Below are 17,964 nucleotides of genomic sequence, written 5' to 3'. Positions count from 1 at the left end.
TTATGCTGAGTAACATACAGAAGATATGTGAATATTAATCAAAAACATCCAATATAGTCAAATCTCTCGCTGCTCTCTTTCCTCAGAGTATGCACAGATGGACAAGGCTTTCAATTAGGTCACATGGAGAGAAAACACAGGACGCACACCTCTAACCTTGCTCTCTGCTCTCATTCAAGACAGTAGGACAATGGAGGTCAAGTAAAGGGGCGTCAGTGCCTCAACTAGTTTTGTTCAAGAAACAGAGACAGAAAAAAAAGGGAAGAAAAGGAGAGATGTGGCTGACAAAAGTAAAAGAGAGTGAAAAAGTATAGAGCACACATAATGATATAACACAGGAGAATAGGGAGAGAAAAGAAAGAGAGGCCACCAGCCCCTATCATGTCTAAATTAATTAAGGCTGCCGCTGGGGCAGCTGGGTAACAGCACTGTCATGGATACAGCTCTGAGCTCTCATTGCCATGGTGTCCACGGCTGTCGCCATAGTCAGGGCATCGTCCTGGCAGCTAGCAGAAGGTTGTCAGCTCCCCAGCTCTCCGGCCTAAGTGGGTGGATGGTCGATGCGTGGACACACACACACACACACACACACACACACACACACACACACACACACACTCTCTCTCTCTGAGACACAAAGTCAGTGGTCGCCTCTTGGTGTAAAGCGATGACTTGGTGGCGCTGTAGGGTTATCATTTATTCACACTCTCTTTTGGTCTCTCAATTGTACACACACACACACACACACAAACAAACACAGGCCTGCCTTTAACTCTGTCCCATCCTGGGGCAAAGTCACAAAAACTGGCTCCTCTATCTGTTCCCCTTGTGGTCGTCTTTGAGACACACCCGTGGGCTTGACACACAAACACACACATCATGACTGGCCCCCTGCTGCCCCTCAAGAAACCTAACATCGGACGAGATGGATACACACTTTGATACCTCATTACAGCCTTCTGGCATACACATCCCTAATCTAAATTAAAAACAGCTCATCATATCAGTCAGAAAAGAAGAGGGGCAATAATATCACCATCTAAACTGATACAGAGGACAAAAAGTTGGAAGGAGGGGGAAGGGGAAAGGGGGAAACAGGGCGAGCAGGGACAGAAAAGAAAATTTCATAGCTAAATGCTAAGATATACAAAGGCCTATATCTTCATATGTCAATGGCACTGAAGTGCAAATCAGTGTTAGCATAGTGCACGAAGAAGAACTACAAGGCTTCCTAAATTAAAAAACATGTTTGTAAAAATGCAGGTGTGTGATTTCAAACTAGGGAAGACTGGCTTATTTTCTACACCTCCAAACTATAAAAGCTGTTGTATTTCAAAGAGAGTATGTAGAGAGTAGTGAGGGCCACATACTCACCCATTTAAAGCACCTTCATCAAAAGTGCCTGACTTACAACATATTGTTCATTATTCTTCCTTTAGATCACACATTCAGCTACAGTACAGCTACAGGTGATGATCTTGCATCGGAGTTGCTGATATTCACATTAGAGGTGAAAGTAACACATTGCAAGCAAATTTAGTTTCACAACAAAAATTATATACATCTATACAATAAAATGTTATTTATCCTTCCCTAAATTTATCTGGTAAAACCTCTGGTTCCTGAAACACACTAGGGCTATATTACTGATGTATAAACATGGTTTGTTAGAAAATGAACAGAAACTAGTGTGAGAACTCTGAGCCACAATTTCTCTTCACTGTATTAACAGCTATCGTATTTATCTATAGGTAACCTGCAGTACTATGAAGTCATCGAGAGGGTCAGTATGAATTGACTTCTAGTCATCTAGGTGGGTTTCAAGTCAGACGCTTGAGGGCTGATGTTGCATACACATACACACACACCTATATACTGTCATACTCTCTTGGGTTAATGTATCGCTCAGACTCAGTCACTTAAGATAACGACTTTGCCTCATTTTATTGCCTTAGAAGGAGCTGTGATGTCACACATTACCAGCCTAAAATGCATTCATATTAACTCACACAAACACACACACACACACACACACACACACACACACACACACACACACACACACACACACACACACACACACACACACACACACACACACACACACACACACACACAAGTTTCTCTGTCCCGGCTGCTCAAACAGCTTGGGTCCATTGTTCAGTCAGCTGCAAAGCTTGACCTCAGGGAGACAAATTGAGGGATGCACCATCTCTCTCTCTCGCTCTCTCTCTCTTTCTCTCTCTCACACTCACACACACACACACACGTCGGGTCTGAAGACGATGACATTTTTCACAGAGAAAAGCGTCCAAATGGCAGGTGTCAGGGGCCGTCAGTCTCCAGCGAGGCGCTAGAAGGCAGGCAGGCACACACACGCACACACAAACCCCAACTGCCAGTGTGAGGCACGTCTGAAAAGAGCAAAGCCTCACAGACACTCATGTCAATCTGGTAGCAGGAAAGGCCTGCGCTTGTGTCACACACAAATGCATACACACCACCATGCACACACAAACACACACACACCCTCACCCCAAATCACAAATACACACATGGCATGTCACACAGACTCATGCTTGTCACACGCAGGACCATCGCAGGGAACAGTGGAACCCTAGGGGAGGGTGGCATGGTGGACGGGTGGAAGGATGGCAAGAAGGGACAGAAGCTGACCACCAGTGAGGCATGGTGGGAGGGGAGAGGAAGGTGTGGGTGATATGGACGAGGCTGGCAGATATTCACAGTCCACCACCTGTGCCAAAGTTCCTCAGCCCATCATCACTTCCCGACCCAAAATGAGCTACACAAACAAACACAAATATACCTTTTTCAAGACACATTGCATTTGTCTTATCAAGGGATTAAGGACAGAGTGTGCTGCATGCTGTACAGACTGTTACACTGTTTGAGGCAAATCTGTGATTTGTGATATTGGACTATATCGGTAAAATTTTATCAATTCATTAAATTCGACTAAATTACAATTCTGTGTAAACTCATCTTGAGGGATGTGCACTCCCCCCATCCATCACTCTCTTTATTAACATCTTTCTCTTCACTATTTTAGGCTTCAGCAACCAAAGTAATGTGGTTCTTCTGTGATAAAGACACTAAGAATCAGATTTAAGGACAGCAGAGTGCCCACTCTTCCCTTTACAACTCTAACACCCAGTATAGCACACTCTCCCCCGTCTATGAATATATTGCTAGTTTAGAAGTAAGAAGAGTCATAGAATTAATACAAATGCATGGGCATAGGAAAATATTTCTGTGGTTGCACACAGGTCCTACATGTCTTATTCAAATGAAAATAATTTTTAAAAAAAACGAATCAAATTTTATATTTTCAAGGATTAGATTTCTTTTCAGACTATTGTCTAGTATTATAATTTTTCTTAAATTAAATTATATTCATGCGTGTGAAACATTTCTACAATTTTTCTGAGCTTCCTCTATCCTAGCATGAAAGACATAACCTTTTTCCATGTACCCATGGGTACATGTTTCTCTTTTCAAAGAAGGTACACCCAGGCTGAGGCTTTTCCATGCCTCTAAAAACCATCTGTCCCTCTGCACCTCCCTCTGTCCAACCTTCAAACCTTCATTGAGGCCTGAGTGCCTGGATCTCATTCAGTCATCGCTGCCACTGTATGTTCATCACTCACTACGCCTGGCCCTGGGAGCATGCCCAGACACAGGACATGACAGGGGATACACACAGCAGCAACCACACACAGCCATAAATACAGTCTACACCACTGTCCTCCAGGTCTATCAGCTAGCCAGTAATAATGATCTCATCCCAACAGGAGTGGGCCTGAGGGCAAGACGGTCAAGGACTTATTGTAAGCATGTCTGTGTGTGAGTGCAGGCATACACTGTTGGCTATTTGAGTATGTGTCCTGCTGCAACTACTTGCACTGCCCTCGGACAACTCCAAGTATGAACCAGTCAAGGAGAGAATGATGACTACTACTCGAAAGAGAGATGGCCGCCTGCTTTTATCAGCCACAGAGTACAACATCAGCCAATGACATGGCTACATGTAGGAAACAAGCTTTAATAAACTGACACCACAGCAGGGTTAACTGTCACAAAAATCATCATATCACAAACGTAGTTTCTTTATGACACAACAAATGACAAAACAGACTGTTTAATTTCATTTGAAAATCAATTCAGTTCCCATCAATATATTGTCATTCATCAAGCAAGTCATTCAAAGCAAACAGGAATGCTGGTGAGACCTGGAGGCCCTCAAGGATGTGTTTGTGTGCTCATGAAAAAGAGTAATAGGGTCGGTCATCTCATTGCCTTCAGGAGTGACTGAGCAAGTGGTCAGGAAACTGGATGTTGTTTTTGCTTGCCTTTAGCTGTGTGGTCCCTGTGTGTGTCTGTGTATCATCACCATTGCCCAAAGATCTCCCTAACCTTACCCCACATATTCTTGCCCTCATCATTAAGATCAGCTTGTCATTCTTCATGTGCACGGTCCCAGGTACACATAGTTCAGTCACAACTCAGTAAATATCTAGTTGAAAATCCTAAAGCCACCACAAGCCTCAGCTGAATACAGATAAGAAGAAGTAAGGTGTGTTTTTAAATCTTTCTTATCTACTCCTGTTGAAACTAGAAAAAGTGTTTTCTCCTGCACTTCATCAGATGGTTATGCAAACACAAACAACAGCAGGTTTGCTTAGTAAAAGTACACAATTTGTAAAACCTTCTCAAAAGTACGGGAGTTGCATCTTGAATTTTGATAGATCAGGACTCACAGGTAGGTGTGTGGGTGTGTGTGTGTGTGTGTGTGTGTGTGTCTTCCCTGCCAATAAGCTCCCACTCTAGCTGACACTAGCTCACTCTAACACTAGCTGACGAGGGTGACACAGACCACTGTGCATCACTCAAAAAAACCACTTCACTGAAAACTACACACACACACACACACACACACACACACACACACACACACACACACACACACGGTCACACAAGACATCTGTCTGGCCGGTGCTGAGCACTCTTATGAGCTTTGACAAAGCCTGCATGCTCTACCAGTCAGTGCTAAAGCGCAATGACAGACAAGGTCATGCTGCACTGGCCTGTCAGGAGCCAGAACAGAAAGGAACACACACAAACAGCTGGCAGTGTGCTAGCCATGAGCAGGTGTTCATGACAATTACCAGGCCATCGATCAGACACATATTTGCACATATCTAACATACATACATCCATATACACACAACTTTACACCACCTACAACCTAGAATATAAATAACTAAGTCAGAGATGTGGAGTTTGTTTTTTTAAACTAATATGTCACAAACTGACATCCAGCAGGAGGACTTTAAATTATTGGGACACAGCTGTATGGCAGATAACCTAATGTGCATTCAGTGGGGGCCATCACAGGCTCAGACAAACCTTGTCAGATAAATAATACCTCATGCTGTACAATGTCCTGCAGGATGCAGGTCATTCATAGAGGCATTGTTCAGGCTTGATCATGTAGGGTTACTGTGTTGTAAATCTAACAAGGGTGATTTTTTTTTCTCACTCAGCAAAGACAACAGTAAAGGTTACATGGACTATTGCATGTGCTGCAGTTGAAAAGCTGACACAATTTATGTTGTGGTTATACTGGTTAGACCAATCTAATGGAGAAATCAGTTTGTCCTTACATTATACTGTACTGTATAAGCAATAAACTGTAAAATGTTATGATTGCATTAGTATTCTTGTCAAAGTGACCAGCCATAAATTAGGGCTGAAGGAATTAATTGATTAGTCAATCATCAGAAAATTAATCATCAATAATTCTAATGATCAAATAATCACTTAATTCCCAATATTTGCCTGTTCAAGCTCCTCAAACTTCTCAGAACCCGCACTTGAATGATGGCAATGAGCACTTATTATGGGCATTTTTCACTGTTTTTTTTTTTTTACATTTTGAAGCAATAACAATCTATAGAAAAATAAAACAGAAACAAATATGACACAGTAGTTGTAGCCAAACTGGAAATACCTTATATTGTGACCTTTTATTTTACCAATGAATAAATAATCCTAGTAATCTGATCACTGACTGCAACGTGCATCTAAATTTAGATAAATGATTTGGCTGGACATTAAACGGACTGGCATGTTATACACATTCACACCTATTCCTCCATCTATGTGACACCACTTAGACAAACACACAAAGATACACAACTGTGCGACCTTGCTCGGTTGTCTTTAGAAAAGGCCACACTCCTTACAAATTATGGAAGAGGTGACTCAGTGAGTGTGATGAGTCTACTCAAACAGGACTAAGGCACTGAAAAATGCATACTCTCTCTCACACACACACACACACACACACACACACACACACACACACACGGACACACACACACACACACGGACACACACGGACACACACGGACACACACGGACAAAATACAAGTAAGGATGTCCCGCAGGCTGCCATTTCTGGCTGTCATTCCAGCTGAGCACTGAGGCAGAAGGACAGCGAGAGAGAGACAGGCGGGTGGAGAAGAAAGGGTGGAGAAAGTGGGGGTGGTGACACAATGAAGGCTCACAGGGAGACAGGAAGCAGACGGTGCAAATGAGGCTGAGGTCTTTAATGAACTACTGCACTGTCAAGGTGGAGAGGAGCAGAGTGGAGCAGAGGAGACCAAAACATGCACATGTGCTTGTACAGCCACACAAACACAGACTCCAGTCAACCACAGTCATATAATACCTCGAACAGCACTTCTGCCAAAATTAAAAAAAACCTTTCAACACTGCTAATGTCACATTTTTACTGGCTGATCCCACCTAACAAGGTAATGATGTTAAAAATCCAGAACTGCTCTTCAGTTTGGTAAAATAACACAGTGAAGACAAAATACAATCTGTCTCTTGCTCTTCACTCCTTTCAACACGCACGCAGGCGCAGGCGCAGGCGCAGACACACACACACACACACACACACACACACACACACACAGAAATTGTTGTGAATTTTTGCTTTTGAGCCAGAATACATCTGTCCAAGTACACAGCTGCTTTAAGTAGCTGAATATAACAAAGAAAGAGCAGAAAAAACAAATGAAGCCAAAGAAACAGATGGTAAGGTGGAGATAGAAAGTGGAGTCGGTGACTTAGTAAATACACTGAAACAGACGAGACAATATGGGCTGAGGAATAGTTTGTCTGTGAGGTGCATGGTTGCTGTACGTGCCGCTTATGAATGGGCCAACTTCCTATGCACGAGGTGCCTGAAAGACTTTCTACACCTGTCGATCAGAAACTGTTTGAAGCAACTTGGGTATAACGTCAACGAACAAATGCTTATACGTATAGAAACGCACAAAGTGTACCAGAAACTGGGTCAATTAATTATACTGGGGACATTCACAGCAAGCACTAGGACCCCTTGCTGTTCCTGATGCTACATAGCTATTCTCCGTCATTGCCATCATCCATGTTGCTGTGGTAATGAGGTTTCCCTAATGGCAGGTCAGGGTCAGCCACGGGTCAGTCAGCAGGGGAGTAAGACCCTCATAGTTAGTTACAACCGTCACTCCTTGAGGCCAGTCATCTTCCCCTGCCCTCCCATCATCATCCAACAAAGGATTATTGGTCAAACATTCACACAGATATCCCACAGATAATGAGTCCTTAATAAAGAAAATACACACACATTACTAATTTAGCCACAGAGCAGACATTCGCCAGTCCAAATACATCCTTACACACAGCACAGTCATTACTACCTCCAATAGCTGGTGGTGTATACTTGAGACAATGTCTGATGAGCACGTTGAGGGGAGAAAAGAAAGATGTCTCTGTATGAATTAATTGTTAATCCAAGATCACTTCATCACTGTAACAAATTTGACCTGTCAAGAGTATAAAATATTATTAAATTAATAAGTGGGGTTGAGATAGAATAACTGCATCATACATAAATGCATTTTCCATACAACATGGAAGATAAAGTAAAAGTATGAGATGAAACATTAAATTCTTGCCTTTCGTTTGACCTTTTATCTGTTGACCAGTAAAAACTATTTGTGCAAAGAATCTTTAAAATCTTTTTAATCCTATTAAGACATTTTATTGAATAACAACAAAAAGAGAACAAAAATTGCATAACTAACCCTATTTAATTATGAATTCAAAATCATTGACTGTGTTTTTCTAAATAAGGTTTGTATACCTAATTTTCTGAATTAAAACTGCTTTGAAGAAAAGCATTATTTATTCGTTTTAAACGAATAATAAATCAATAACGATCTTCAATATGGGCCAAATAAAATTTCCATTTTCATCACAGACTAAAGAAAGTCTTTCAAGATTTGCTGAATCACTCAATCACATTAAAAAAGATTTTTAAGGGATAAATTAAAAAAAATATAAACAGGTTTACAGGATTTGTTCTATGGCTTTACACTGGAGCTGAAATTTCATTTGTGTCAAGCAGTTTGAGGTTAACTCCACCGAGGGATCACATGTATCCCATAGTGGGTGTAATATTGATGTGCAAAGAGGGCCCGGACCCCCAAGTCTTATATTTCAAAGACATATGTGAGGGACCCCATCTCAGAGAAGATGAAGATGAAGAAGACAGATAATGGAAATAAAGACGAAGAAGGAGGGAGAGAACAGGGAAGGGGAGTACAGACAGAAATATGGAGAATGAGACAGAACATGGAGAGAGAAGGAGAGCAGGGAAAATCATTTTAATACAGACACACACAGATTGAGCTTTAACAACTATGTTTCTGAGCCTACGTCAGCTGCAGTCCAAAGAAACCAAAGTGAGACATACGACCAGACGACTCCAGATTGATATCATCTGGATAACAACAACCATATTTCTATGGCTGATGTCAAAATAACAAAATCTCTGCTCCAAAGTTCATGCACTTGCAAACGCCTTTATTCCACAAACCCTACTAAGGCAAAGGCAGACCATTTAAACACGTGTTACGTGCTGCAAAAATATAGTTAATCATATCAGGTGATAGAGGACATTCAGCCAGCACCACATCAAACAGAAGTCCAACATTCATTCAAGCATGAATGCCAATAGCTGCAGCAAAAGAATGAACAAGGGAGACATTATATCAAGATGTGAAATTTTGCTGCTCTGGAGGTGATCGGGCATTCTCAAAAGAAAAAATGTCTTTCATGAAAATAATCAAGTGGAAGTTAACTTAATAAACCCCTCTCTTTGACTGTTTCTGTTCTCACAAACAGACAGAAAATGGAACTTTAGAAAAAAAACATGGGCTATTAAACCAAAATGTATGACCTCTGAAGTGTGCATGAACTCAAAGATACTGAGAAAATTCTCATACACACACACATTGAAGCAAAGCTCAGAATCATTCTAGGCTGTGATCCCAACGCTAACCTCAAGTCAACAAACACACATGGAACTCAGCAGAGAGAGAAAGAGACGGAGCAAGGAGAGGCCAGTGGTTATTATACTTGGATCAAGGTTCTGTGCCGTTGTATTCTGAAGTGTGGACTGGCCTGTTCACAGACACAACGTGCACCGCAAAACGTCTCTTTAATTGGACCGAAGTGAAACGAAGTCCAGATGGCTTTAATAGACAATATTCGCTTGAGGGACACATTCCAATTTGTCTTTTTCTCCATCTGTGTCCCGCTCTCTCGCTCCCACACATTTTCCTCCTCTCTTCTCTACTCTTTCCCATTCCTCACTCCTTTGTTCACCCATTCTTTCCTTTCCACACACTCCACTTTCTCCACTTTTATACTGAGGCCGTAATTTTGTTATTTATCATAATCATGATCATCATCATCATCATCATCATCATCATCATCATCCCTGATCCGACTGACATCCGAATTTATCCCAAAGTCTCCCCAAGCGTTACATAACTCTCTCCCAGTCTTTGACAATGGCAGATTGTACCTTGGTGTTAAAACTTTACAAATGGCGCTCGACAATATTTCAGTGAACATTTATTCTAAAAGGTTTTGAATAGGGTCTTGAAAGGTCTTGTAGCACACTTGAGGATTTTTTAAAGAATAGAAACTATGAAATGCAGTTTAATTTACTGAAATATTCTAAATAAACAGTGGAATATGTGGAACCAATAAATATAGTCTAGTTTATTTGGTTTATTTCTGAGGCACATGTACAGAAAAACATTGACAGTTGCAGAAGCAGTGTCTGATCAGCCGAAGATCACTTCCAACACACGATCATTGATGGGCATTGATGGGTCAAGCAATCATAAAAATTATATGTGACTGTGACATGGAAGTCACCCCTGTGGAGAGTGGGGTTCATCCATCCCCCTTTTCTCTATTCAGTTTCATGGGTAACTGGGCCCTGTTCTAGCATGCAGTGGGTCAAAGATCTTACCAGTAGGACACATCCAGGGGGTGAAAAAAGCGCCTGGAGATGAGATCAGCGAAGAAGGACTCAGTCTCACGACATGCTGTCCCATTGCCTATGATGACCCTTGTACAGCTAGTATGGAAAGAATTAAAAACGCAGAAAATGAAGTTTGTGTCACAACTCATGTTCCCTGTTTAAAATGGTATGTTCAGTGAACTCAACTTTAACAGACCAAAGCAGCAGTACCTGTATTTGATCATAAGGTGGCGCAGTTTGTCTGCCTCTTTTTGCTGGCCTGAGATGTGCAGGTACACAACATCAGTATGGAGAATCTGGCCTGAGAGCAGAGAGATAAAGACAAAGAGATGGAGAGAAAGAGAGAGAAAATACAATGTTGCTGACAAAACATTATGATGACAAAAGGGAGCTCAATAGAGTAAACGATATACTATTAGCTAATGTCCCTCCACTGCATGCTGTCTGTTGAGGCAGTAATGCTCTACATAAATTCAATAATTTATGAACGCCACATCTGCACTGTCTGTGCCTCCACAGGAAGTCCAGCTCCTGCCAGTTCCCAGCTCCCTCAGAGGAGGAGGGCAGATCTGAATGGACAGCTCCGACAGGAAGTCATGTGAGCTAGGACACACCTGTGACCATACACTGCTTGGCCTGACACGCAATATACGTATGGTGGTGTCTGTCTGTTGTAAGTCTGTCAGCAGGACTTGTGGACACACAATCAGTCACCCAGAGGGTGGGACCTACGCTTGCACAGTGTGACACCGCACCCACTGAGAGACATGCTGAGATCTACAGTACAGTACAGTAGACACACAAAAATCCACATGCACACACATATTCCACCCACCAGGGTCATGCCAACTGGCATCTAGTCTCTGACATGCACATGTACACACACTTCAGTGGTAATAATGGGTCTAGTGGTGCCTGGTTACATGGCATTCTCTCAGACAAAATATTTGGCTTCATTACTACTAAATCAAATGATCCATATAACAGAATGAGGAGACGTCCGTGTAGGAGCTGTAGCCTGTTGCACTGGTGGATGATTCATCTCTCGATTTGTTTGGTCTGGTTGCCACGGTAATGCACAGGGTTTGGGTCACGTGGGCACTGGGGATGATTGCCGTAGGTGATATAGGGAGCTGGTTCACCTGCACTGGGGTTGGAGAGAGGCGAGTGTGGGTAGCCGCAATTTTTTGTTGACCGCATTTTGTTCAGTTTGTTGTTTAGTTACACACGCCACCAGCGTGCACGTTTTCCATCTTTTAGGCGAGTGTGTAATTTGTGGGCCGCTGATTGTAGCTGTGCTGTTTTTATTAAATCGTTAAATAACTCACTTGGACTCAGCGAGCTTAAATGAACCCGGCAGCAGCGCGTCATACAAGACAGGCCCTCACCTCATCCTCTCGGACGACTTCACAGGGACAGGCAAGTCGTTATAGTCCGACTCATCAACATTTGTATTCTAGGTCTGAATCATAATGAGATTAGAGACTGAAAGACAAAGACTGCAGGACCATTATGGTTTACATGGCATGTTAGAGTAAATAATCCTTGAATATGTGACAATTACAGAAAGAACACTGTCGATGAAATACAACAGTTCAGCTCTTGATATCATAGCAATTAGTGTTTATTCTTAGTGAGCAGATCAAAATATTACCACCAGCTACATATATGAAGAGAAGCCAACACTAATACAGAGATCATCTATCACGATTTCCATGTTCTGATGTATCAGTCAGACCCTACAAACCAATACTACTCATCAAGATGTTACAAGTATGTATACAGAAGTAGAGCTTTAATTCCAGTTCCAAGGAGCTGTACTTTTTATAACCCCTTCTGGATGAACACAAACACAGAATAAACCTGTGTTTGCTGTCAACATGCATCATCCAAACTCAGACAGCAACCTTTCAGACACAGCTGAAGATTTAATGCGCTACGATGTGTAAAGCTTTAAAAAAAGAGTGTTATAAAGAAGATGCGAGCTTGCCAATGAGTATGCTTGTGAGCATAGCCCAAACTATTCTGGATGAAAAAGAAGTTCAGTGATATAAATGTACCTATTCAATTCAACACTGACCATATATACCTGAGTCCAGTACAGTATGAGTTTACTTACTAGTGGGGGAGAGGATTGCCAGCTTACAGCCATGTTTGAAGCCAGGGTCCACCCCCATGATGACACAACCTCTGACCGGACACACCAACAGGCGCTGGCGGAGGTTCCGCACAAACATGGCAATTGATTCCTTCTCTGCTGCAATCGTCAGCTTAGTCCTAAAGAGAGAGAATGCAAGGGAGAGATCAAAAGATGGGGAGGGAGGAAAACAAGGAAGGGGTGAATATCAACAAAAAGAATCAGAGCAGAGCATTGAAGCGAAATACGTAGATGCTAGTTCAGTTAGTAAGGTTAGGGTAAAACGAAATAAAGAATGAAAGTGGAAAAGGATTCACAGACAAAAAAAGAGAAGGAAAGAAAAGAAGTGAGAGATGGGGTATAAGCAGAAGGCACACAGTGTAAATGAATAAATGGTTATCAAAGGAAGAAAAAGCCCTGGAAGCAAACACACAGACACAGTTAAGATACCTGTAACTCCTGGTGAGAAAAGGCAGAACAAGCCTTTTATAAGAGTCTTCTACTGCATTCCTGATGATTACACGGAGCTCTTCTCTTGCAAACGTCTTCGGCCTCCACCTGCATTGAAATAGTGGAAAAAGGTGATTTGTGAAAAAGGTGAAAAGGTGTTTTCACTGATTAAAACGATCTGTAAAAGTAGATGTATTCTTATTCTGCTCTGCAAACTGACTCCCTCTCAGGAGAAAATAAAAAAACACACATCCCAGCCCACACAAATTGAAACACCTGATTTGTGCAAGAAATTGGTTTTATTATAGTTTATATTCTGTACATTTGGTGTTACATTAACAGACCATTTCCTTCAAGATAACACAGCCTTATGAGTAAATATAAAGTGTAATTTCTTTTTTTTTTTTTTTTTACTTTTATTTATGCAAGATAAGTTGACTGAGGACATATGTTAAAGTGCTGCTTCACTTTCACACATTTGCTATATTATTATATTTTTATATATATGCTTTATAAACACAAAACAAATAATATGTTACAAAATGTTTCTCTAATTTCAAATTCAAAAGGATATTTCAGTGTGATTACAATAAATGGTGCAGCAGCTGATGTAAGAATTCCACAGATTTTTTTTTTCTTAGAGCCATGCTTTCGGTTTCTGCTTTCTTTTTTATTCGACTCAATTCTTTCTCAAGGTAAAATCTCCTCTAAAGAAAGATAACAAATGAACCTTGACTGATGAATAGATTGTATAAAATGTGGGGAGCTTTCATATTTGTCATGTTAAAAAGCAATTTAATGTTCAGTATTTCAGAACCAATCAAGTGCCAATTCACTATAAATCCTTTAATACCAAATATCGCAAATATCTACTTCGATGAACATTTTCATCAATGAAGAATCTGCAGATGTTTTGCAATGCATATTGTCAACCTCATCCATTTGCTAGGAACCAAATTCAATGATCCCTCTATATATTTGTATGCATATGTAGCGCTTTCATTAATGAAAGAAAATAACTCCAGTATTGTAATATAATATGAATCAGGTTGCCTCAGCCCTCCACACTTAAACCAGTGTATGAACATGCATTTGTGAACCATTTGTGTGTGTGTGTGTGTGTGTGTGCATCTGCCTGCTTGTCAGTGTGTGTAAGGGTATTTGTGTATTATTGTTTTACTGACCTGTTGTTGATGCACCACCTAGTGAAGTCACTCTTCACCCTGTCGGGAATGTTCACCTTCACTGTCAGAATCTTCAGACTCTCCCCTCGGTTAATAGCCAGGGTCTGTGCACACACACATGCATGCATGAAAGCAAACACACACACACACACACACACACACACACACACACACACACACACACACACACACACACACACACACACACACACACACACACACACACACACACACACACACACACACACACACACACACACACACACACACACACACACACACTTCTCTTGGTTAATGCAATACAATAAAATGTATAAACAGTGCACACAGGTACATATGAACACTGCCTCTAAAAGTATAAACATGAAGAAGAGACACCGTATAAATCCATGCAGCACACTACTCTGTCATTGTCGTTGATCAATTTGCATGTACAGTTGAAAAACAGAGATACATTTTATTTCTTTACAGCAAAATATTTCTGGTGTTTTGTTCAAATTTCCATTGAATTGAAACAACAAAGCTCTTGATCATTTACTGAACTGCAAACATAAAAATCTAAATGTGATAAAGCTCACGTTCAGAATATTCAGCTGTTTCCATTTAGAAGCAAGAATAAAAAAGAGGGCAGGCAAATATTTTTAATAAAAAAATCAACATTTGCACACATAGGACTTAGCTTGGGTTAGACAAGGTTTTATTGCATACACGGTATACATGTATAAAAAACACACACAAAACGCAACCTTTTAACTCCCCACACACACGTGTAAAAATGATGAGCCTTGGAGTGTATCCTGTGGCCAGGCCTGTTGTGTTGTGTGCTGGTCCCCCTTCAGAGGAACTGTTACATGCTGTTAAGCAAACAGTAGTAAGTGTCTGACCTTTTCAGTGGGGAACCTTTAGCCCGCCACAAAACAGGGCCAAGACGCAATACGTCAATCTGGAGCCCAAGCGGAAGAAGCAAGCTGACAAATGCCACCACTATGCCACCATCAGTGCTGAGACCGCAAGGCCTACCCCCACCCACCCACACACACACAAACACACACAGGGTGCCACAACCATTACCACTCAGCAGCACCGTCAGATGTACTCACACACACAAAAATAAAAAAATACAGCTAATGGCATAGCAGAGGCAAGAATTAATGCAGGGAGCTTGCTTGAATTATGATGAAAGTTAAATTTCTCTTCTGTTGGCATGTTTCTGCCCCGGGTTGCCGAACTGACTGTGATGAGATTTCTCAAGCAATCTTCATCAAAGCACTGAAGTTTAACATGTTGTCCAAACAAGGAAGAACAACACCCCGCTATGGACTCACTAAACATCCGGAAAAGCCCACGAGTGAAATTCAAGTGGTAAATACAAAACTGCCCCGGTAAACCTGTTTTCTCAGGGTTTGACATTCAATCATTTAAAGATCACTTTGTGTAATGATAAATGACATGAAGTCTTGCCTGGCTGATTCCTACTCTTTACCTTGCCTGCTCTCTTCTTATTAAATGTGGGAATGAACAAGTATTTAACAATACAATATGACTATTATAAATTAAAGATAAGTAAATTAAAATGGGCTGTTTTCTGAAAGTGAAGAAAAAGAGTTAAAAGTCACGCATCAAAAAACTATCTATTTCTGGTCACAACCTTACAAAAACACATAGAAAATGTGACTGCCTATACACAACACTATGACGAATAGATAACACAATTTAAATTCTCTGTACTTGTTGAGAAGTATTTATGCAGGTTCCGTGTACCAGATTTCGCAAAACAGACAAGCATAATTTAACTATCACAAAACTCAAAACTAATCTTTTCTGTGGCTGGCTGCCAAACCCTAACTGTGCTGAAACTTTGGTTCTTTCCAACAGTTGTATAATCTGTGTCCTTGCTTGTTTTCTTTGGTAGCTGGCCACTGTTCTTGCTGATGATAAATAAGCTAGTGTCTGTACGTCTCTCATCTTCTGCCTGGGTTGGGTCAACGGTGGGAGACAGAGGGTGATCTGAAAGGAAGGCTGATGTGAGACAGAGTGAGAAGTGTGTGTTTGTGTGTTCGATGGGCCAGGAGTGACAGGTAGGCAAGCGCTGGCCAAACCATGACAAGACCAGACAGACTGTCTTTCCTGGACGCCCTTTCATCCTTCCACCAGCCCCCAAGGGAGGGCAGTCAGCCAACGACCATCCTCTCTCTATCTGTCTCCTTGTCTCTCTCACCCTTTCTTTAGAGGAATACTGTCATCAACACATCTATCATCCAACATATCAGGGATAAACAAACAGACACACACATTCACAGCAGACTTCCACACTTTTTGGCATGGCTGTGTAAGAGTGGTAAATGTATGTATGAAAACAGAGTTTAAAAAGCTAGACTGAACATAAAATGAAATTAAAACCAGTAAAGCCTACGGAATGTAAACTTGCATTTACAAGGGATCATGGTTCAGCATGATACACTGATTTTACATAAACAAACTGGCTGCTCAGGAGGAACTCAGTACTCCTTCTGCCCCTCTTACTCTCCTCTTATTCTATCTAAAAACAAACACAACACAGCAGGGGGTCTGATGGATGTTAATGGAACAACCAACTTCAGATAAGAGCGAAAAAGAGAGGAAAAGCATTTAAATTAGCGCTTAGTGAACTTTTAAAATTTGGCTTATTCATTTCATTATGTCAGTTGTAAATACTGCATATTAAAAACAATACAAAAATGGAGGCAGAAGGGGATTAAACCAACCAGAAAGCACTTAAGTGTACATTTACTTTTTGACCCTACTGTCGAAATAGAAAAGAGGTCATTATTAACATGATGTGTAAAAAACAGAACAAATGTATGTTGTTGTTAACTGTTGATAGTTTACCATGTTTTATAATATTGACAGAGTAATTATGTTTAGCAGCAGTGTACCAAATGAAGTAGCATAAAATAATCACATCCTATGAGGTCTTCTGTAGCATTAAGGCCAATACACACACTCACACAGACACACACACAAACTGGGTATTTGTCAGCGCAAATAAACTTGTTTTTTTTTCCCACCCGTCCATCAAAAAAAGGGTGTTTAATTGATGAAACAGTTCCATTTACCCAAGCTCCACTGCAGGGGAGCCCCAGACTGGAGTGCTAAACTACCATTTGATCACAACACAAGTCGCATTAAAAGTAGCTTGCTGCACATTCAACAAATCTGCCCTGGCATACTCAAGCGCATACCAGCTGCTAATAGCTATAAGGTAAATGCGTACCCTTCGAAGAAGGCCTCAAATCAAATTTGATGGAATTAAATCAGAGCTAAGTATCTCAACTAGATATGTCAAATGGCTTATGCTTTAAGACATACTGAATACCAGGGCTTGAGATGCACTAACTTTAAATGAATTAATAAAACTTTACATAATTCTATAAAGACATATTTCAGGGGTCCTACTCCATAAAAATACTTTTTTAGGGTTGAAATTACAGTCTCAGGTTCCCGCTTCTAAATTGTGAAAATTTGCAACTTTTCTTTGTCTTATGTGATTGTAATTGGCAGAAGAATTCAAAATGAGCTTTAGTCGCAGACCCATATTTCTATTCCTAAAGTTCATTTGAAGCAGACAATGAACACTGAATGTTCGTATTACATCCCTCTTTAGTCATATCACTGGCTTCACAAAACCTATTTGTCTTTGTATACGTAGTCTTTGCCATCTACAGGTAAACTTGCGTGTTCAGTGGATCAACTCTAACTTGTTTATCTCTCCCTTCATATGATGCCCCGTCCTCTTCCTT

General features: G+C 41.0%; 1 protein-coding gene across 3 annotated transcripts in view; it reads right to left on the bottom strand.

Moving 5' to 3' along the window:
- The window catches only part of srbd1 (S1 RNA binding domain 1), a 52,390-nt gene that overhangs the window by 27,903 nt on the left and 6,523 nt on the right, over nucleotides 1-17,964 (bottom strand). For all 3 annotated transcript variants that reach the window (XM_071480149.1, XM_071480150.1, XM_071480151.1), the window contains exons 10-14: nucleotides 14,186-14,289; nucleotides 13,002-13,109; nucleotides 12,534-12,691; nucleotides 10,625-10,715; nucleotides 10,403-10,510 (exon numbers count right to left, since the gene is read on the bottom strand). In XM_071480149.1, the coding sequence (XP_071336250.1) occupies nucleotides 10,403-10,510; nucleotides 10,625-10,715; nucleotides 12,534-12,691; nucleotides 13,002-13,109; nucleotides 14,186-14,289 (569 nt within the window). The remainder of the gene's footprint in view (nucleotides 1-10,402; nucleotides 10,511-10,624; nucleotides 10,716-12,533; nucleotides 12,692-13,001; nucleotides 13,110-14,185; nucleotides 14,290-17,964) is intronic.

This window comes from Trachinotus anak, unplaced genomic scaffold (assembly GCF_046630095.1).
Source record: "Trachinotus anak isolate AG129_WGS33_773 ecotype Australia unplaced genomic scaffold, CSIRO_AGI_Tana_v1 ptg000007l, whole genome shotgun sequence".
NCBI classification, from domain to species: domain Eukaryota; kingdom Metazoa; phylum Chordata; class Actinopteri; order Carangiformes; family Carangidae; genus Trachinotus; species Trachinotus anak.
Note: the sequence above shows the minus strand (reverse complement) of the source record. Positions and strands in the feature narration are given on the sequence as shown.